Source organism: Thunnus thynnus, chromosome 23, assembly GCF_963924715.1.
Source record: "Thunnus thynnus chromosome 23, fThuThy2.1, whole genome shotgun sequence".
NCBI lineage: Eukaryota > Metazoa > Chordata > Actinopteri > Scombriformes > Scombridae > Thunnus > Thunnus thynnus.
Window position 1 is genome coordinate 17,618,755 of NC_089539.1, and position 22,042 is coordinate 17,640,796.

Below are 22,042 nucleotides of genomic sequence, written 5' to 3' on the forward strand. Positions count from 1 at the left end.
AATAAACACTCAAACATTTGCTTTAAAAAAAGAGTATGTTTATTATTCAGCTCAGCAGTGTACATTATCTCTACAGTACATAATATCAAGCAAAACAGAGACAATACAAAATAAATGATTTAAAAAAATATTTTTCCCTTGTTAATACATTATCTGTAGTGAAAAAGTTAATCTCTGGTCATGTGACTCCCATTCTGTCCACATTACTGCATACATTACAGCAAATGATTTTCTCTTTTCAGAGAATACTGTGTAATTTCTGCAGAGTTCAATCACCAATTCTTGACTAAATATAAACAGTGATGCTCCAAACGTACTGGCCACTGATGGACCAACAGACATCACGATGCAGTTTTCTTAACGGCTGAGAGGAACACATTTGAATTAACTAAAATCCCTGAACCAGCCAGGCAGTATTTCACAGTTTTTCTCATGTCAATGTTACTAATTAATCCCAAAATCACAAATTTGAAGGTTTCTACAGTCTGTACAGCATTAAATTTAATTTTGTATTCAGAATTAGCAGAATGCTTTGACGCAGTGGTTCCCTACCTGGGGGTCATGACCCTAAATAGGGGGTCACATGCTTAATAAAGAGATAATAAACAAAATAAAAAATATTTCTGTTACAAAAATTTTCTATATTTCTCAAATAATTTCCTTTTTCTTGTAAATAGTGCATACTTTTGTCTCTGAAAATCCTATAAATCACACAATTTGAGAAGGGAAAGTAATTTGGTTGAACTGCTTAAAACTCAAGTCCACACTAAAGCTATAACCTGTGATGAGGAAGTAGGCAATGATTTGTCTAAAGTCTGAAATTAAATTGCCTTTTTTGTCTACTACAGCACATATATTGGCTCTGTAAGTCACTTGTCCTGTGCTCTCCTTTGAGAAAAAATCAGAAACCAAAAGGGAGAAATTTATATTTTAAATTCTTTGATTTCATGATTGTGTCCCTTTTATATTATTTTGATTGAATACTGTTCGGCCATCAACTTACAGTACATAGCTGGAGACCGTAATTCAGTACAGCAAATCAAATCTTGAATAAACGTGGCTTTCTGTCACAAGCAGAGCAGGCGGTCACACTGAGCCTGATCGCATCATGCTACACAACACGAGAGCCTCAGACTCTGAACAACAACCCACACTAGCTTTTCTGCTAAATTCTCCTTCTTATCTAAATTACAAATATGAATACACATCTTGTCCTGCACCTTAACTTGTTGAACGAGCCACCAAGTAAACATTCACCGGGGAAAAGTGCACCGCTAACTTCAGTTAGCAGGCTAAGTAGCTAATAAGCTGCTCAGCTGCAGCTCATCTGTAAACATACATGAAAATGTCACTTCAGACCCTTTAAATGCTGGTTTGGTCATTGTTCTTCATAATGCCTGTTAGCGACACACTGTCTGTACATGACTTGTAGCTACAGCAGTTTGTTTACTTTGTCTCCGTTCTGTACCGTGTAGCACTGGTAGCCTGCCAGCTAATGTCAATCAAACAAGCATCAGACACTTCCTTTCTTCATATAATAGTCCAAAAATATTAACAATACATTTAAAAAACACATGTTGAAATTATTTCTGACTCCAAAGAGGGATGATTAAACGGGATTTCAGTTGGACTTTAAGGAGTTACAAGTTGAAAAAAGTTAGGAGCCATTGCTCTAAGGCTCAGAGAAAAGGCTTAATTTATCTGTCTGAAAAAATACATAAAAAACTGCTTTACTCTAAACAGCCCTGTTTATTTTATTAAATAAAAATATTAAATTTGGCAGTTTTACTGAGCAAACCTTTATAGCCTAATTTGTTCAACTAAATGGCCATATTCCCATTGAAAAAGATGTCTAAAGGCTGTAAACAGATTGTATTAGCTGCACTGTGGAACCAAGAGACTGTACTGGGATCAGTATTCAGAACCAGAACACTTGACTGGAGTGTTTAAGATGTTTTTCTCCCAAATATGTTGTCACATAATACTCCAAAGAGGGCACAGTTGGAAAATGCTAAAAAAAAGTAATACCTCTGGTAAGAAACTGGTAGCATTTGAACAATGATCCCATCTGAATTAACATTTAAGACATTTCCGGTTTTCATTAATTAGCACCTTCACATAGTATCAGTTTGACTTCTCAGAAAACATCCGTACAGATCAGACTGATATGTAACCACAGACAAAGTCATCAGTAGTTGGGTGGTTTTCTTTTTTAACCACAGCAATCATGTGTCAACTGTGTGATAAACTTCTCTTATTGGTGGTCACAGGTCTAACACGATGTGTCACGCTGATGTGTCAACAACCACGGGCAAAGTGCAAAATGACGTTTGACTGAACACAGGCAGCAATATGTGGACTTATAAAATGGTTTATGATTGTATAAAAAAGTATAAAGATACAGGCTGTGGTCAGTTGTCTTTTTCCATAATAACCCACCTGACAGACAGCCAGCTGTACAAAATGTATAAATAACATAAAAGGTACCTATTCTATTAAAAAAATTCAGTCAGGTAATACAAAACACATAATCTTAGAAAAGCTGTGCAGTATAATAGTGCAAAAGTTTCCCCAAAAACAAACATGGCACATTTTTAAACCTGAAAATATTAATTTTTGTACCAAGTTTTGCTGGCAAGTTGCAGACTGATCAGGACAACGCCTCACACTCCGTTTTCACTCGTAAAGTAAACAGCTGTAGGAAATACGAAGGGGAAAAAATGAGAAAGACTTCCAGCTAAAAAAGATGAGTCATCACTCTGTGTGGTGTGATACTCACTTTGAAATCGTCGATGTATGTGAGGAAGAAGCAGACAAAGCTGAAGGCAACGATCCACTCACATACGGCACTGGCTACATGGAAGGGATAGTCCTGCAAGAGGGACACAGATGCAGTGAGATATGAGATCTTTTAAGGATAGGTTCGCAATTTTTCAAATCTGCCCAGCAACAATTGTCCCTAATGAACTGATACATATTTTTCTTGCTGCAATCATACTTCCTGTTCATACTGGACATTAAGAGATTCTTCTTAATGCACTTTCAATGTAAATGATGGGGGCCAAAATCCACAGCCCTCCTTAAAATGTATTTTAAAGTTTATTTGAAGCTAATGTGAAACTTCAGCCGTCCAAATTAGTCAAATGATGTCAATATCAAATTCTTTTTAGTGCCAAATTCCCCCTTTCTGTTACGATCCTTCCACTGCAGCTGAACAGGAAAACACTGTCCACTTATATTGCAAGTGCACTTGGAGGGGATCTTCCAATGGCCAGTATGAACAGGAGGAACAATTACATCAAGCAAAACCTGTGTCAATGTTCATGTGGGCACCTGACTGTTGTTTTAAGACACACTTGAAAATCTGTGAACCCGTTATTGTACGAAAACAGTAAAAAAAAATCAAGGTAACATCTTCAAATTGCTTGTTTTGTCCATCCAATGGTTCGACCCCGCCCCCGCCCCAAAATATTCAGTTTACTATCATATAAGACAGCAAAAACAGAGAGGGATGTTTGGCATTTTTGCTTGAAAAATTACAAAAAATCAAACTTGTTATTGAAATTGTTGCTGATCATTCTTCTGTTAATAGAACTAACTAATTAATCAACTAATTGATTCAGCTCTAAACGAACACATAGCACTGACAGACTGCAGCCTACCTTGTCTTCTATGTCTCTGTGCATTTTGCCTTGTGTCACAAAAAATGAACAGATCACAGCTGAATCATCCATTAAGGAAAATGGTATTTAACAGCGTTTAAGGAAGCCAGCATCACATGCACTTACTGTCAATGACACTAATGATAATACTGACAAGAGAAATCATGAAGTTCCTGGTAAAATAATGCATGTTATTTTAGTACATAAAACATCAGGAATCCAAGTGTTTTGACAGATTTCACTCGTGTGAAAGGATACTGGGGAAAAACGCCACAGCAGCAATGGTGGCGATACCCACACGTGCACGACATATACCCAGGGACGACCCGTATGGATAGGCATGATAAGATATAACAGACTGGAGGACGATGTATGTGACACCAGTGATGAAGAACAGCAGAGCTCCTGTAAGATGAACCTTTTCCATTGTTGTTTCCATTTGTGTTTCCTGCAATCAGAAAGTAAAAAAAAGCAAACAAACATTAAACTAAATATTTTTTTTATAATATAAATGTGATCAAGATCTGTGAAGACATACCTGGAAAGTAGCCACAATGCACATGCCCAAACAGGACAACAATCCCAATACAAGAGAGGCTTTATTCAGATATGGACTCACAGCTCTTGTGTCCTCACTCAGCTTCTCCACATACTTGTACCTGGCATAGATGGTGGCTGTTCCTGTGAGAAATTCAGATTGTACATTTACCACAAAGTTTTTTGAAACTTTTGACTCTTTTTAAAGGAAAATTCCTCTTGCATCCGGTAAACTCTCCTTTCATTTTCTTGAAAAAGGGAAGTGTGACTCTAGGAAATTTGGTTCCTCCCTTGGGAGAGCCCAGAGTTGCCTAAAAGAGTAACAGCTGAGGTAACAGCTGAGGATGTAGATGTTGGGGTGAAAATACCTGCATATGCAGAAATGAATGTCATCAGGCCAAAAATGCAGCTCTCTGGAGGGTTTGCACCTGTATCACTGCAACAAAAAAAAAAAAAAGGAAAAGACATGTTAGCCTGCACACCGCAGACATTTGTTGACGGTAAGTCATGACTTCCCGTTATTCGGGTCTATGCAGGTTTGAATTTTGCGTTATTTCAAGCTTTAGTCGCCTCTTCTTAAAATAAGTCCAATTTAAAAGAGAGAAGTGAGAAGAAAAGCTATATTCTGAGTTTCCGAAAATAACAGATTGAGTTTGGGTACCAGCCAAGTCAACACGAAGGAAAACGAAACTAAAGTTTACAGTAATGACTTCATCAAAGTAAATCTCAAACCTCAAATTGAACTCATTAAAGATCACACAATAGCTGACTTCTCTCCCCCTTTTCTGAAGAACATGTATTAAAACTTACCTTATGTAGGGGAAGATTATATCGACATCTTTTCTGAAAAGCGCAATGAGGTAGGAAATAATGAAAGTGCTGGAGGACCAGATGACCAAAAACACTGGTAAGAAGCATAGTCCTTGCATGAACCAAAACATCTCTTGAGAAGTTTTTACGCGAAACGTCCAGAAAACGCTCTCAGGCGTGTAAATAACACAGAGATCAGATATAAGCTAAGGTGTAAAGGTTGGTCCAGGAACAGATCTGCTGTTTCTGCTGCTGCTGCTGCTGCTGCCGCTGCTCTGAGGTGAGAGATCAAGCCTGTTAAAACCGACAGTCACATGGTTTGTGAACAAGAGTGAACTTGGCCTCTGTTCACAAGCAGATGTACGGTAGATACTGTGACCCCTTCCCCAAAAGGACTCCCTGTGGGCCGGCCCATGCAAATCAAACCACCCGTGATGATCATCCGGCGGTCTTTCTTCTTCCCTTTAAAGTTTTCTTTCTCTTCCCCGAACACACTGCTGCCAGTAATCTTTTCATACAGGGGGAAGTAGCGGCACCGTAAGCAGCACTGGAAAGTAATTAAGTATTCAAGTACTGTACTTAGGTACAATTTTGAGGTACTTGTACTTGAATATTTCCAGTTGAGTTGAGTTGTTAACAGGTTTCATTTCAATAAATGTTCAAATGATCTAATATTTCACCAAAAATCAAAGATTAGAGAAAAGTCCAAAAACTGAAAACAGATTTGTGTATCAAAACTTTGTTTTTTCTTCTTTCCTCTCCCATTAATCATCTCACGACCCCCCAGATTTATCTGGTGACCCTAAGTTGGGGACCACTGGACTAAACTAGCTAACTGTATATAAAGTAGTTGAAACTATCTCCACCTCCAGCAGCTACAACAATAACATGCTGCTTACACATTAATGCCTCAGTATTAATAATCTACTACATCAAGCTGGTAATACTTCAGTACTTTTACTTAAGTAGGACTTTTAATGCAGGACTTTTACTTGTAATGGTGTATATTTACATTGTCGTATTGGTACTTTTACTTAAGTAAACAATCTGAGTACTTCTTCCACCTCTACTTACAAGTAAAAGTCCTGCAGCATCAAAGATTATATTTTTAAAGTGTCTTAGAAGAAGAATTGTCCATTTCTGTGTGTTGTAGTGTCATGTTATTGAATTATTAGACTATTACTGATTGTTAAATGTATAATATACAGCATTTTGTAGTTTACTGAACTTTATTTACTGCTGGGTTATTCAATCAGTAGTAATACATCATATTTTATAAAATAATCATGTGTTATTTGCAAAAGATACATTCATTGTTTTCACATTAACATAGTAGAGTAAAAAGTACAATATTTCCTTCCAGTAAGTGGCATAAAACTGTAATACTCAAGTAAAATACATGTTCCTCTAATTCTTTAAGTACAGCAGTTGAGTAAAAAATACTTCTCACCAGTGTAAAAACTTACTTTACTTTTCCTCCTCATGGTTTATATAATGTTTCTATACTTATAGTGTCTTTACATACATTCATTTCAGATAACTACATTCTTATAAAACAATACATTGTTATAGATTAAACTACCCAGAAGCTTATAAAGTTAAATTATCTCCATCTTTGATTAATTAATGCATCTATTAATAATCCAAATATTTTATATATACCAATATAACAGTCATGTTGGCTAATTTTCTGCATACTAAGCACTTCTGATACACTTTTCTGTACATAAATAAGCTTTTGAATGCATGCCTTTTACTTTTACTGAAGTAAAAGGCTTTACATTGTGGTATTGCTGATATACTCAATACGTCTTCCATCACTGCTCTCTGGTGGTGAAGGAGCTGAAGCATGTGAAGGAGGTCGAGTGTTACCAACTTCATATAACTAAACTATGTAGTCAGGCTTCTGCAAACAGTTTCAGCTCTTGAACTTTGTTGGGTATCATCCCAGATTGAGAATATGTGGCCTCTGACTGGGGGTATTGAAGATGGGTTCACCTGGTGACACCGTGTTTAGACATGAGGCAGCTCATCAGTGTTTGGTACCAAAGCAGTTTAGTCTAAATATCGATGATCTGTGCAGGATTAACTTGCTAAGGGCAAAAATAAGATGTGGGCCCCCTTCTTTCCTCCCATTATATTTTGCCCAAAGACCCAGAAACCAACCAAAACACTAGTTTGTGGAATTATGGATTATGCACCATGTCATCATAATGACCGAAACAATGACAGAGACTCAGGATTAGGTAAAGAAGCAGACCTATCATGCTTTAGTGGTACACATCTCCAAACAAATTTTCACTTTACCCAGTTTATAATCCAGACTTGGATCTCTTGCAGCATGTTTTGAATACTTGGGTAAACGTGCATTTCTGGAGCTGGGGTGCATCAAAAGGCCACATGATGTTGAGGATGAACCTGGAACATCTGGTGGAGGCTTATGTCCAGAAGTCTTTCAGCTTTTGAAGAAGCTTTTCTGCATTCTGAGGGAGGCTGAGTCCTCAAGTAGAGCCATTTCAATGTGACTATTCGAAGCTTGCCAGTGCCTTACTTGGCGGCAACTTTAAGAAACTGTTGGTTGAAAAGGTCTTTTCTTAGGCTCGGTATGCCTGGTGGACTCTTGAATCAGCAGAGAACTACTGGCATAGTAAAAAAAAAAAAAAATACAGCGGCCTCCCTGGTATCAGAAGAGGAAATGGAGAAATTCTGGCAAACTGTCAGACAACCCAGAATGGAGACACTTATTGTAAACCTTAAGGAGCAAAAAGAGGTCAAATGTGGCTGTCAGTCTCCTCTTTGATACTCTTACAAGCCTATTTGTACCCTTTTTTCTCAATTCTAATAAAGCCAAGACGCCATCCTTAAGCAGAGACTCACATTTATATGCAACCACCTGATGTCCCATGACCGAAGTCCTGTATGTAGGTCACATGATGATGCTGAGCATGTTTTCAAACAAAGCTAATGTAAGTAGTTTTATGACCGAAGTCCGGTATGTAGGTCACATGATGATGCTGAGCATGTTTTCAAACAAAGCTAATGTAAGTAGTTTCTTTCCCTTTCTGTTGATCACGCACAAAGTTAAAGGCCAATATTTCTGCTTTTTTGCTGCCACAAAAATACTTTTGGTAAAGAACACATTTGGTTTTGTTGTCAAAAAGTTGTTTAATATTTCAGGTGTTGATAGGACTTACATACAGACATACATACAAGGACACATTGATGAATTATAAGATGACGGGTCCTTGGGTGAAGACACTTTAAAGGGCCTTAATCTCTTACTCAAAGATTGAGCTCAAATAACACTGTAACATCTGCCAATTAAATAATTAAATAAATAAACATGATGGTGGCACTATATTATATATACATAAAATTCTGCCCTGACCCAGCTGTCCTGACCTGATCCACCCCAGCGGCTTTTTGTCCTCAGAGTCCAACCAGAGACGCCCTCCAAGAGCATTGTAGCTCTACCCTCTATACCTGTCACACAGAAAACCCACCGACACACACACACACACACACACACACACACACCTACATAAACACATGCGTACTACAATAAGAAAATCTGAGCCAAACGTCATGCCTTTTTTTCTTTCTGTCTTTTCGTTTGTTTCCATTTGTTTGAGTCTAGTTCCCCTCTTGTCTTGTGCTGTGTCATATGGGTTTTTTTTTTTGTTGTTTTCATGTTTTTCACTTGTGTTGCACTATAAACTGATAAAATTTTAAATATATATATACATATAAACAAAGGGTTAATACTCCCGTCAGCGCCCCTGTCCAAGTCTCTGCTAAAAGAACTGGAGTTGGTCACCTAGTGCGTGTTTGTGTGAATGGGTCAAATGCAGAGGATCAGTTTCCCCTTGTGGATCAATAAAGTACTTTAAAAAAAAAAGTGAACCTCATGGTGGTGCTAGAGGTAGAGTCAGGGGATCACTATAGTCAGTAGGATGCTTCCACTGGAGAACATGAACGTGTTTACAAAATGTCACGTCAATCCACTTTATAGTTTCTAGGATCTTCCAGTCTGTATTCTGTATCAGAAAGTTGGGTGGCGTTCGTTGGCAGTGAGAAGAGAACAGCACTGCGCTCTATTTTTATACGAAGCTCTCCTTGGCAAACATCCTGGGTACCTTACATGTCTATGCTAATAGTTCAATTTCACACTGCACTAGGTCCCAAGACTATTTGCTCCTAGAAAATCAACATGTTTGCTCCGAGACTGGGAAACTGGCTTTTAAATGTTACGCTCCACACAAGTGGAACAACTTGCAGAAGATAGTAAAATTAGACGAGCTAATTCCTTTTAATCATTTTAAATCACTTTTAGCTGACACAGGGCAGTTCAAATGCATGTGTTTTAACTGAGCTTTAACTTTTATGGGCATATATTGCTTTTTATTGCCTTAATATGGTTTCATATCATGTGTTTTATTGCTTTTATTGTTTCTTATGTATTATACTGCTTATTGCTTACCTGTTCATATTTGCGTTTTTATTTTCAGATTATGATTATTGTTTCTTATATTTTATATTTGTATTGTAATGAGGGCGTCCTTGTAAAAGAGAGCTTGCTGTCAATGGCCTACCTGTATAAAAAAAATGTTTGCATGAATGAATGAAATTAAATGACCAAAGTGGTGGACCAACATTATGAGAAGATTGTATTTATTTATCGGGGCAGTGTACAGTTTTTAACATAAATGATGCACTGTACCAGAATTAGCTTCAAACTGATTTTCATCTGCAGTCCCTTACAATTAAAACATATATCAGCACAACAACAAACAGTACAAAGCAAAAAACACACAGAACACATTATACAAAATACAAAGCTATACACAATAGCACATCACATACACCCACAATGTCAACTAGAAATTAATAATGCAAACTTGTCAAATTAAAAGAAAGATTATTTGCCTTAATGAAAAGACCATAGATGAAATTTAGATTCAGTGGTTACTGCCGTCCATAGAGCCGTGAAAAAGAAATATTGTAATAAGTGTAATGAATAATAATAATACATACATATCATAAAATAATATAAAAATTAAATTACAGGTCTCACAGAGTTGATAAAAGGGTCAGAGTGATCCAAGTGTTGCACCATCCATGGCGGGGGGCGTGAACGCATCACAGCCTCCTCGCCGCCAGAGGGCGACAACGAGCTCACGTCACCGAGTCGACGTCACCGCGGCCGAGGAAGCGTGAAATGTATGGTCGATGGTTGTCATGTGTCATGCAGTGTCGCTGGCGGGTCAGCTGACAGATCCTGGTCGCCTGTGATGTTTACTTTCTTTGTTTTAGTGCGTTAACCTGCGTTGTTTTTTCGCGTTTTGTTTTTTTTTGAATGAATGCAGCGCTATGCTTCGCCGAGGAGAGCCATGGTAGTCGTCAACTCGGTGCTGAAGCTGTTACAGAGGCAGACGTACACCTGTCTGTCCCACAGATATGGACTCTACCTCTGCTTTGGAGGGCTCGTCCTCATGATAGTTTCTGCTTTCCAGTTTGGAGAGGTGAGACACTTCTGTTTTTTTCCTCTCAACTTAACAGTCACACGCAACTTGCTCCGGGTTAAGCCACGTTTTTTCTTGCATCGAGACTCACCAGATTGCACTCAAAAAAATCGACTTTTTAAAACAACTTCGCTTATCAATACCTCTGTGTCCGTTGTAAATCTCTGATTGGCACAGATTACTAATCTATAGCGTCTTCTGGCAAATTCGGCACAGTCATGAATCACTTAAGTGCATTTTATTTAAATTAAAATCTTCGAATTCATGTTAATATACTTAATTCTCGTGGCTTGCTTACTTGCAGCCCTCCACGTTGTAAGTTAATCCTTTTTCTGGAGGAAGATTTATTATTATTTGTTATATTCTATTTGGATATTTGTTCAATTGAAGAGTAGCTCCTAAAGACTAACCATAAGTCTTAAAATCAAGGTACAGTATGCACATGTGAAGATGGACAAGGGAACTGCCATGTTTTGAATGTAGTCTGGCCTGTAGGTTGTGAGTGATATTTGGGCCATGTGTCCCAGGTGATTGTATCATATCTTCTCTCCATACAGGTGGTGGTGGAGTGGAGTCGGGACCAGTATCATGTGCTGTTTGACTCCTACAGAGACAACGTTGGTGGGAAATCATTCCAAAGCAGGTGAGAAGAAGACAAATGTCCTAAAGGATGGTGTCTTGGACCTCCACCAACTATATTTTTATCGCTTCACCTACAGTAGCATGCAAAATTTTCTTGGTTGGTGTTCAGAAGGGAAAAAATGTCATCATATTCACAGATATTAATGTGAAAAAGGTATGCAAACTCCTATCCCACCCTGCAAAAAACCTCCTTCATTCCACACAAGACTGCGTGTACCCTTCCCTTGAGAGAAATCTGAAAGAGCTGGACAAGGTGTAACCATGCATGAACAAAAACTAATTCAGACTCGCCAGTCTTTTCTATTCACATTCACCAGAGAAGGAAAGTGTGCGCCGGGGGGGTGGGGGGGTGTTAGGGTGGGTAGCCGAAACGGGGTCACAGGCGTTGCAGTTTGATGACTGTCTGAGTGATATGAGTGTTTTCTCTCTCTCTTGCAGGCTCTGTCTGCCCATGCCTATTGATGTGGTGTACACATGGGTGAACGGCACAGACATGGCTCTGCTGAAGGAGCTGAAGGCAGTCAAAGAGCAACTGGAGGAGGAACAAAAAGCTCTGAGGTAGCTGTGGCTCTACAGTCTGCGTGTTATTGTCGGGGTGCAGTGGCGCTCTATGGTTAGGTAGAATTAGTGTAGGCTGTAACACGCACCTAAAAATAAGCCTTTTATTTTGCTGCAGAAAACTGGCCACAGAGTGCAAACACACTCAAGTGACTGCAGCTAGAATTAGCATACAGGCTTTAGCTGAAGCATTATCACTCTCACAGTGATTGGTTTGTTTAGACAGAGGAAGAAGGAATCATTGCATAACAGTAACACTTATTATGAGTAGAAAGTTGTGTTGTTATAATCTCTGAACTCTCTCAGCTGTTAGCATGGCCAAAAATAAAGAAAAAAAAGTGCAGATATTCTGTTTTTTAATATATGATTAAAAAATAATAGAAATTCACTGGTTTGTTGCACACAGGGAGCGCCTGGGGAAAAATGCGAGTGAGACAACTGAAGTGCCAAAAGACAGGTGAGTGTGATGGTCACTAAATTAGATGGATAAAACCCTCTAATCCTAATTTTATATTGTAATAGTTATACAGTATATATATTTAGTGAAGCAGTTAATATTAAGAATAAAATAAACACATTGAATGTCTGTTTTTTTACAAATCCAGCAAATAAAATACCCAACGAATCAAAAAAGCGCATGCAAATCTAACACTGAAATAAATATTTCCTGCTGAGTGATTTGCATTTTTACCCATTAACTCAACCAGAGATTACAAAGGGATGTATAAACTGCAATAAAAATTTCAACACGTTGACTAATTTATAGGGTTTCACAGTGGACTGTCATTATCATATTGCCCAACCCTTGTACTTGAGTGTAGCCTCTAACTGCAAGTACGTCCTCAAACTGTTGAAACCCAGAGAACTAACTGTTAAAGTCACAATGAAGCAGCATCGTGAGAGGACGTTGGTTACTGATTTTGATGTTGAAACCGGATGTTGGGGTGGGTTATATGACACGAAGGCATCATTCAGAAGTGTAGGACATCAGTCGTGGATTTGTTTTCCAGAAAGTAAAGGCACTAGGATATTAAGACATGATACAATCTGAATCTAATACAATTGTAAAAGAAATGCATGTTGTGGCCTGAAAAGAAATCTTACATTTCCCTTTACTGATAAAAAATTGCTGACAGTAGAGCTCAGGCAGCATGTTTAACCACAGTGGAGATTAGACTTCAGGGGTGATATTTCCTGTGTGTTAACCACCAAAATGTTGACAAAGGGGCCCCTTACTTATCGTCTCCCTCCTCCTTTTTGTTAAGATTAAAAACCCATCTGAGCAGAGGTGCTTGGTGCAACATTTTCCGCAAAAGGAAACTGTTTGCTGAATGTGTGAACTTGACTAATATCATTCCTATGTTTAAGTATTTAGTGCAAAACCACAAAGTTAGAGGACATGGCCGTTTGAGTGTTTTTTTGTTTTTTTTTTTGTTGTCGTTGTCAGTGTGAAGCCAGAATGCCTGCTGTCCCACTGCATCATAGCGCCCATGCTGGCCCTGGATCCCGCTCTGCCGGCCAACGTTACAATCAAAGAGCTGCCGTCGCTCTCTCCCTCATTCTCCGCGGCCAAGGAGCTGCTGCTGATGAACAGACCCTTCCACCCGTCCACCACCGTGTCCGTGGTCGTCTTCCATTCGCAGGCCGACGGTAAAGCCGCACAAAAGAACGCAGAGAGTTTGTGTTAAATCATCAGACTGGATCAAAGCGTTTCCGGCAACAATCAGAGATATAATTTGGCAGGAAAAGGATGCTCCAAAAAAACAAACAACGATTCCAAGCAGAGAGATGGAAGAGATTCTGCTTGGAAAGCAATAAAAATCATGAGGAGTGTGATCTGAACCCAGCAGGCAGATTATCACCGAGACATGAAACATTATTTACAGTGCAAAAGATGGTATTTGAACTATGATGAATAAGTAACCAGAATAGGAGGGTGTGGCAGCGGTGGGGGAGAAATCTGCATCACCAGTAACAGTAGCAGCATTAATGATTAGTAGAGTGAAAACGTGAGTGCGGGTTGGACGACCAAACACAATTAAAACAGCCACTTTAAATCCCTAAAGCGGCTTAATATTTCTGCTTCATCAGTGTGCAAAGTGTCGAACGTGACAAAAATAATTAACCATTCAAAACACCTTCAGTTGTTTTCAAGGAACCAGCAAAGTGGACTGACAGCACAGCCGCAGTGCAACACTGTGGTTTTTCAAGAAACGTCACTTGGGTTTATGTTCCTGTACAAACCAGCGGTGTACTGCAATATCAGCAGAGTAGGAAAATAACCCACGTATGCGAGCTGTCAGAACATAATAACAGCCTCGTTGTTGACTTGTTTGCATATTATTTTTTACTATTATTATCTTAAGCCATCTGGTGTTGATGGTTTGCATGACTTCAGTATTGCAAGTGAACTAATTTGATGGTTCTTTTCTGTCTCCTCTGAGGCTCATTATCTTAAAATATTCCCAATCCTGTGGCGTTGAACTATATTTAAAGTCACCCTCCAGTCAGATGTTTTACTTCTTGTTCCTCCAGTTTGATGTTTGAGCTTCACCGTGCAGAATGATGTATGTGTTGAGTTTCACTTTCCGTGCGAGGCAGCTGGATTCGCAAGGTCACGCAAGAAACTGTCTCGTCAGGCTTCTAGTTATGCGCCTGTAGTCGAACCAACGGTGGCGACATCAAGAAGTTAGTACATGATAGACAGACGGTTCAACCAATCACCTGCCAAGTATTTATTTGAAAGTGTTTTCCAAACAGTTTCCAAGGACGCTTTCTCAGATGGTTCTGTGTAACAAAACCATCTGGCGGGTCAGGTTAGTGTTTCACATCAGAAGGCTGTTTTCACATTTATCTGCTGAAAGTGGAACGTTTCTCTCTGTCTTAAGACGTGTACCTACAAGCATGATTTGTGACATCACACCCAGTTTGGAGCACATGGTGGTCCGGTATGCAACTTACACAAGAATGTAATGTGGAAACTTGCAGCCTGTAGTACACAAACACTGAGAATGGACTTCTCAGGGAAGTAGGAGACATCTTGTACCCGGCAGTTAAACTTCTGACATGAAAAATACTTCATATTCATAGATTCTGGATTTTTTTTAATGTGGGAGAAGGATTAGATGTCATTTTAAGGATTTTTAACATTTACAGTAACTGAACTTTTTTTTTGGTGGGGAAAAAACGTGTCGAACACAATTTATTTTTCCAAGTAGAGGATCTTTATACGTCCTAAAACATTTTCTAGAGGGGATCTGTAAGCAGGCAAGTTGACCAAGAGCACATTTTTATTTGCAGAGGGGATGTTGGGGGAATTAGAAAAGTATTCACATCTGTAGTTGTTCACAACTGGGAGTTGCTTGTCTGCTGCAACACTTACTTGTTCAGCATCTTGCCCAGGAACAGTGTGATGTTAGCTGTTGACAAAGTATCATTCATTCATTGTAGTCCACTCACATTTTCCATTCAGCCTGTTTAATGACATCAGAAAGTCTGCATTCACAAGTGTTAAACCTTTAAGGTTCACTCTATACTGCTGCTTTATGCACATGTTGGAACAGGTCAAAAATGAAACATCTACATGCATAAAAAAATGCTTTATGAATTGATTTTTACAGCTGAAAAAGCCTATACAGATGTGTCCAGAGAAGACCAGAAATTCACAGTGTCCAGATGTTACTTGGTGAGTTTATAACTGTCACGTTAACCCTTCAGTGCACATTATACTCAATCAATAAATGAATCATGAAAGAAAGAGACCGTGGTGTTTAAACATCAGGTGTTAATTGTACTTCTTTGTTTGTGTGCTTTCCAGACGACAGATAAAGAGGCTCCAGGTCTGATCCGCATGCAGGCGTTGGCCTATCTGAGCGGCTTCCCAGCATCCTTCAAGGAGACGGAGCAGCTGAGAGTCAAACTGCCTTCTGTCATAACCAATAAGATCAAACAGGTAAACATTTTTTTTATTATTATTATTCTTTTTTCAGCAATAAGAATCAAGTTCAAAGCTTGTATTTTTGCTTAAATTGTCACTGGTGAGAATAAACCTTTAACCGCTGTGATGGTGAAGAGATTCGTTGTTAATTAGAGGAACTATTTTTCATTCATTGTAAATTTTAGCATTAAGTATGTGTGAAAAGGTTGCACCTCTTCCTTTTCACATAGATCTATTTCCCAACAATACTGGTATGTTTTTTTTGCGTCTTAACGTTTCTGTTAATATGTTAATTTATCAGCCACATTACACAGATAACAGAATACAGGTTTCAGTTGACTAGTTTGTTATTTTTGTGATGTGGTTTTTTGTTTTGTTTTTTTTTTCATTTTTTTTGTGGTGGTAGGCAGATCTTATCAGCGATAGTGACAGCAGGTGTGCATCATTAGGGGCTCTAAGCAGTGAGTCAGAAAGCTCTGTTAAGTTGAGATAGGAAGGATAAAACTGTTCTGCGTAGTTTGGTGCATTCATGGCTGTGCATAGAAAACTGTGATTGTCCGCAGGAACAGAAATTCTACATCAGTGTTGCTCTATATGCTTTGAAAGCTTCGTATCAGTGTAGCTCTTTGATAACAAACATCACATTTTTTGCACTTACTCCTGCCTCTGCAACATCCCTTTTAAAGATTTCCAGTGCCAAACAACATCTTCTGCCCTTTATATGAGGTGGAGACACTACGATGTGTCGGTTCTTGCACTGAATCTTGTGGGTTCGTTAAAATCGCAGAGGTTCATCCGTTGTGTCAAACTTTTACTTAAAAGCCGTTTTTGGCTCTTATATTTTACATCAAATGCAACTTAGGAACACACTAAAATGTATAAAAAAAGTCATTGATTAATTGATGAATAATATCAGTGAAAGATATCTTTTGATGCATTTTTCTTCCTAAAGTTAATCTGGGAAAATGTTAAAAATTAGTTTTTATCAAGTGTCTGATAAGGGCTGTGTTTTTAAGTTGTTTTTAAAACAGCAGGTGGCAGAGTTGCACACATAATAAATATAAACACTCAACTCTTTTAGCTTTGTTTTATGAATTGTTACTTACTTGATGCAGACAATGAGTATTATTATTTCTTCAATGTTTTTTGGAAACGGTGTCATCACACATCACAGCAACGACATAAACGGCAGCTTTCACATAACTGACTTGGCCACAAGATGTCACCCTCAGAGCGTCCTAACACGCAGTGCTGATGGATGTGGCTACATCATTATTACTACAGGACATACAGCAGGGTCCAAAAGTCTGAGACCACTTTCCCATTCACTGGAATAGGAAAGTGGTCCCTACTGTATACTGGATATATTTGTGTGTTCACAAATTAAGGTTTTGATCTTTTTATATATCATAGGATTGTAATCTAAGAAAGTCACACAAGTCAGCTCCTCCTTGGAGCGGAGGTTGCTCCGTCCTGCTAAATAAGGGCTTTTTCTATTTTAAACAGTTATGTTGTGATGTGGATAAAGGGGCCCTTGTTTAGCTCGGCGGCTGACGGTCGGCCTATCTAATAATTTTCTCTAATCAGAACTCTTTATATTTTGAGAGGGAGGAATGCCACTAACGAGTGCGGATTACTATGAAATAATCAAAGAAAACAAAGCTGTGCAGCCTGGAGCTGCGTCACCCCGTCACACCACCAGACACACAGGAAGGGCCGGGCATGAGTCAACCGTCTGTCCCGTCTGATAATACACTCACATGGCCGATTAGAAGAAAGGGGAGATGATTTAGATCTTTAGGGCTTTTGTAACAGCCTGCAAAACAGAGGTGTTGCACAAAAGGTTTACAGTATCTGTGGCTCCTTAAGGGGCCTTAAAAACCCCTTTAAAAAAAACTGCAGCCAATGTTTTTATAACATAATATAACAATGATTTTTTTTTTATATAAATATAAATGCAGTGATTCATAGCAGACATTTTAACTTGTCAGATACAGTTGTAACTAATAACATCATTGGCTGTTGCACTGAATTGCAGTGATTGCTGAGACTGAGCCATCGTTAATGTCATTAGTAACACCTGTGCTTTTACTGCTTTTATAAGTCGAGCTGTCTGTCTGCTGTAAAAAAAAAAAAAAAAAAAAAAAGGTCCATGACCCTGATTTATATGAGAACTATAAAGAAGTGAGAGTGATCTGATGCTAGAAAAAGTTATTAAGATGTCAATTAGCAAAACAGCCTGTAAAATACGAGATGATGTTATGACGAGGAAGGAAAAAGAAGCCGATGACGCTCATGAAGTGAACATGTCGGTCAAATCCAACAAGTTTATTTTCTTTTTTCTTCTGCAAACCAGAAACTAGTGAGAGAGGTTTATGAAAAGAAACATGCACTTTGTGTTTTTGATATTTTGATATTCGTTATATTGTTGTTATTTGTTTCCCAAGTAAAAAAAAAAAAGCAGTTGATATAAATGCAACTAATTTATGACTCAGGGGGTGTGAAAAAAAGTAAATATATGAGAATAAATGACAGTAAAAAAAATCAGAAAAAGCAAAAAATAGAAAATTCAGAGGAAACGGCAAAATTAGTTAAAAATAACTGAATAAATAAGCACATTTTTATTGGTTAACAGTTTGTCCATATATGATGTTTGTCAGTTCAGGACTATATTAGTCACTGTAGTCTTTGTATTTTAAATGGATACAGTCCATGTTTGGCAAATCCTCAGTGGTGTTATTTTTCCTGGATTTATAAATAAACCATCCTTAGGTTAAGCAAGGAGATAAATAAATAAATACATACATTTATCCATATAACTGCTGTCTTATTAGAGTCAGTTTTGTGGGTTTTCCCAGAACACAGCAAGCTTTTTTTCTGTTTTGCAAGCAGAAAAAAAAAAATACAGCACTTTTCTTTCATACACAAAGAAACATACCCAGCAAAATCATAACCAACAACACGTGAAATACGACATATCACCTTCTTCCAAAAAGCTTCGGTACCTGTTACACTTTCTACCAAGACATGAAGATGACCTCAGGCATGATTGACATGCTAATTACTCTTTTAACTTCTCCCCTCTGCCTTGAAGATCTGTCATCTTTTCCTTTTTCTCTTGTATTTACCTTCATTATTGACACTAGACTGCACATACTGTATATAATAGTTACAAATTTAACTGTTTGTGAGCAGAAGCGGGTGAAGAAGCAGCTACTATGAACCTCAGTAGAGTCCAAATCACCGTATGTGATGATATGTAGGTTAACAATGCTTGACCTACATGTCATCATCGAGCCCAGTTGTCCCATCATTCCCTGCATTTGCGCCCAGGTTTCGCCGCGGTGTAGCATAGTCGGTCATGTGATAATAACCGGCGGTATTCGGGGCTGTAACCTAAGCTGGCATTGCGGGGGTTAACATTAGAACAACTGTTTGGAGTGGCGCGGCGCCAGCCAGCACGCTGAAAAAGGTCATCAGGCTTTTACTGACCTTCCCTGCACTCTCGGACACACCCTGTCATCTCACATGGTTATTTACACCCGGTCTTACCTGTTCCGCGTCCTCAGGCGATGGAGTCATAAGTTTTGATATTTTATAAGGGGAGCAGGCTGGAAGAAGTGTCGGGAGTAGAGATGATACACGGACATATGAAGCTCCAGCTGAGAGCCAACGAACCAGGATGGAAAGTGTGTGTGTTTGGCGTTTAGGGGGGCCGCGCATATTCTCGGTACGTGGGCCAAAAAACGGCGCACAGGTTGGATTTCAAGGTGTTTCCCGGTGCGGCCGGGCCGATTCTGTGAAAGAGGGATGATGTGCATAGCGCGGAGGGAGAGGTTCAGCAGTGAGAGGCGGTCGGTATTTATAGCTGGTGTTAGACCGAGCGCTATGGTGATGAAAGCTGCCCCACAACCCCTATCATCTGCCCCGTGCTGTCGCCCGTCCAGTCCTGGCCCCCCACTCATGTGTTTGTGTACAAGCCTGCTGATGTGTTTATATTATAGCATATATTTTTATGTGTTCGAGAGGCCCGTGAGTTTCCGTGCGATGTCTCGTCTCCGCCATGAAGCAAGATCCCGAAGTTTCGTCATGTATCGCACACATATCACTTATGCAACATGTGCAGGGTGTCATAAGACTCTTAAGACTGTGTTAATAAAAGCTTGTGAGCAACAGATTAAGAGTAAAAATAAGAATTAGAAAAAGGATAATGTCAATAATGTCACAGTTGTGAGGCAAACCGTACAATAAACCTTTTCTACACGCCTGATTGCAAATATGCAAATATGCAGGGCGCTGGCTGCCTCGTTGTGTTGACATAATAAAATGAGCTGTAGTGCATTCAAGATTATCATCTGAGCTGCCGATTATATTCTTGATTACTAGATTCATTGTTTATTTTACAAAATGTCATAAAAAATAGTGAAAAATGTCATCAGACTTTCTCAGAGCCCGAGATGATCTTCAAATAGCAAAGACATTCAATCTACTGTTGTGTAAAACAAAGAGAAGCAGCAAACCTTCACATTTTTTTGCATTTTTTGCCTGAAAAATCGTTCTTGTTTTATAATTGTTGCCCTGTTGATTTGACTAATGGATTATTTCAGCTCTGGATGATAACGTTCACTCGAGTAGAGAAGAGAAAGGAGTTAAATTTGTAGAAATTCACAGATAAATAATCACATTTGCGTTATGTCTGGAATCAGATGAATTCAATATATTTTTTCGGCCAGTCTAATATGTGGATTGATCGGTTGTCACACTCACATCCGGGGTGTATGTGGCTCAGGAGGTGGAGCGGGTCGTCCGCTAATCGGAGGATCGGCTGTTCGATCCCCGGCTCCTCCAGTCTGCATCTCAAAGTGTTCTTAAGCAAGATACTGAACCCCACGTTGCTCCTGATGACGGCACCAGTGGTGTGTGTGTGTGTGCGTTAGATTAGATCCTGATGAGCAGGTTCTGCCATCAGTGTATGAATGTGTGTGTGTGAATTGGTGAATGTTGACATGTATTGTAAAGTGCTTTGAGTTAGAAAGGCGTTATATAAATGCAGCCCATTTACATCCCAGATGTCTATTAAGAGAATACTAGATGGCTTACAGCATTATTTCAAGATTCAGACCAGTTTAAAACTATGCAAAGAGAAAAACAACACTGCATTTTTTTTTTAAAAGACTCTGTCATGCTGTCACATTATTAAAATTCGGTACATCTGCTCCACTAGTCCTCACCTCTCGACCCGACAGGCGACGCGGGATGATGAAAGCTGGCTTCATCTCCGCCCTCTGCGCTGCGTCACGCTGCTACAACATCTCCATCCATCTGCTTACAGAGATCACTCACCACGCGGTTAATTGGTTTACACACAGTGTCAACTCAATTTCGCTATAGTAATTACATTTTCTTTCGCCTCTGCAGTGACACACAGTCCACGGCGATCGTGGTTTAAAATATGTCGAGAGTAAAACTCACACGGGACGTTTTAATCCTGCGGTGATTAATAACTTGAGGTGCTGCCTGGAGGACAGTTAACTTAGTGTGTTCTTATTCAACAATAAATTAAAACAGCTGTATACATTATGAAAAAGTGCAGATCATCTTTCCCTCGACTCTACCTCATTCCTGACATACTGCTCTGTTCTGCTTTGTTTTTCTGCAGCAGCTTTCTCTTTGCAGATGAGACATGAAAGGGTCCCATTAAAATAAACACTAACATTTAATTAATCGTCCACCTCTTTTTGAGACTGTCTGTCTTCCAGGACAACATTTTCCTGTCGGTAAATCAGAGAGCTGTTAATCACAGCTGAAGTGTTCATATTGACATGCTGCGCAGTTCGTTGCTAGCTAAATGTTAACATGAGACCACAAAAACAACCACAAGTGATAATTATGGGATTATGCTGAATATAAAAACCTACTGTAACAGTATCCCAAGTGGTCAGGAGCCATAAAGTCTAATAGTCATAACACAGCGACCATAAACTACTGGTCATATCAGATTAAGTGAGGCTGCAGCAACAAAACCCCTCAATGTACTGAATTGAGGAACTGTGCTTGAAATTGCATATGAAAAATTGAATCATTACTATGAATGATTGATATTACAACAAATAAAAGACTGGGCAAAAAAAAATCTGTGAGTTGGATGTAAACAATAAAATCTAATCATGTTTAAAGCTGCTACGTGGAACTTTTGTCTCCCCCTTGTGGCAGTGAGAGTAAAGGGCGGCGCTCTTATGTACACTTGGAATGACAGGCACACCGAGAGAGCCAGTAAAGACGGATTTGTCCCATTATGCCCGATGATGGCCAGTACACCACTGGCCTTAACCTTCTGTTGCGGCTGTAAAACGGTGGATAACTTGTTTTGTGCG

The 22,042-nt window shown here is 39.0% G+C and overlaps 2 protein-coding genes across 5 annotated transcripts in view; one reads left to right on the plus strand and one right to left on the minus strand.

Annotated features, from left to right (window-relative positions):
• Positions 1-6: 6 nt before the first annotated feature.
• Positions 7-5,488, minus strand: dram1 (DNA-damage regulated autophagy modulator 1). Its single transcript, XM_067582127.1, has 7 exons — positions 5,010-5,488; positions 4,568-4,635; positions 4,201-4,343; positions 3,921-4,110; positions 3,663-3,721; positions 2,780-2,872; positions 7-2,695 (listed from the first exon to the last, which is right to left on the minus strand). Exons 1-7 carry the CDS (start codon positions 5,138-5,140, stop codon positions 2,651-2,653), a joined length of 729 nt encoding a protein of 242 aa, XP_067438228.1. The 5' UTR covers positions 5,141-5,488; the 3' UTR covers positions 7-2,650.
• gnptab (N-acetylglucosamine-1-phosphate transferase subunits alpha and beta) overlaps positions 4,681-22,042 on the plus strand; it is a 28,415-nt gene continuing 11,053 nt past the window's right edge. Inside the window, exons 1-7 of one of the 4 annotated variants that reach the window (XM_067582121.1) lie at positions 4,681-4,699; positions 11,089-11,174; positions 11,612-11,731; positions 12,138-12,188; positions 13,179-13,381; positions 15,352-15,416; positions 15,549-15,683. In XM_067582121.1, coding sequence (XP_067438222.1) covers positions 11,625-11,731; positions 12,138-12,188; positions 13,179-13,381; positions 15,352-15,416; positions 15,549-15,683 — 561 coding nt within the window. In that variant the 5' untranslated portion in view covers positions 4,681-4,699; positions 11,089-11,174; positions 11,612-11,624. Of the gene's footprint in view, positions 4,700-10,148; positions 10,532-11,088; positions 11,175-11,607; positions 11,732-12,137; positions 12,189-13,178; positions 13,382-15,351; positions 15,417-15,548; positions 15,684-22,042 lie in introns of those variants that run through there. The other 3 variants (XM_067582122.1, XM_067582120.1, XM_067582123.1) reach the window with 3 other exon arrangements.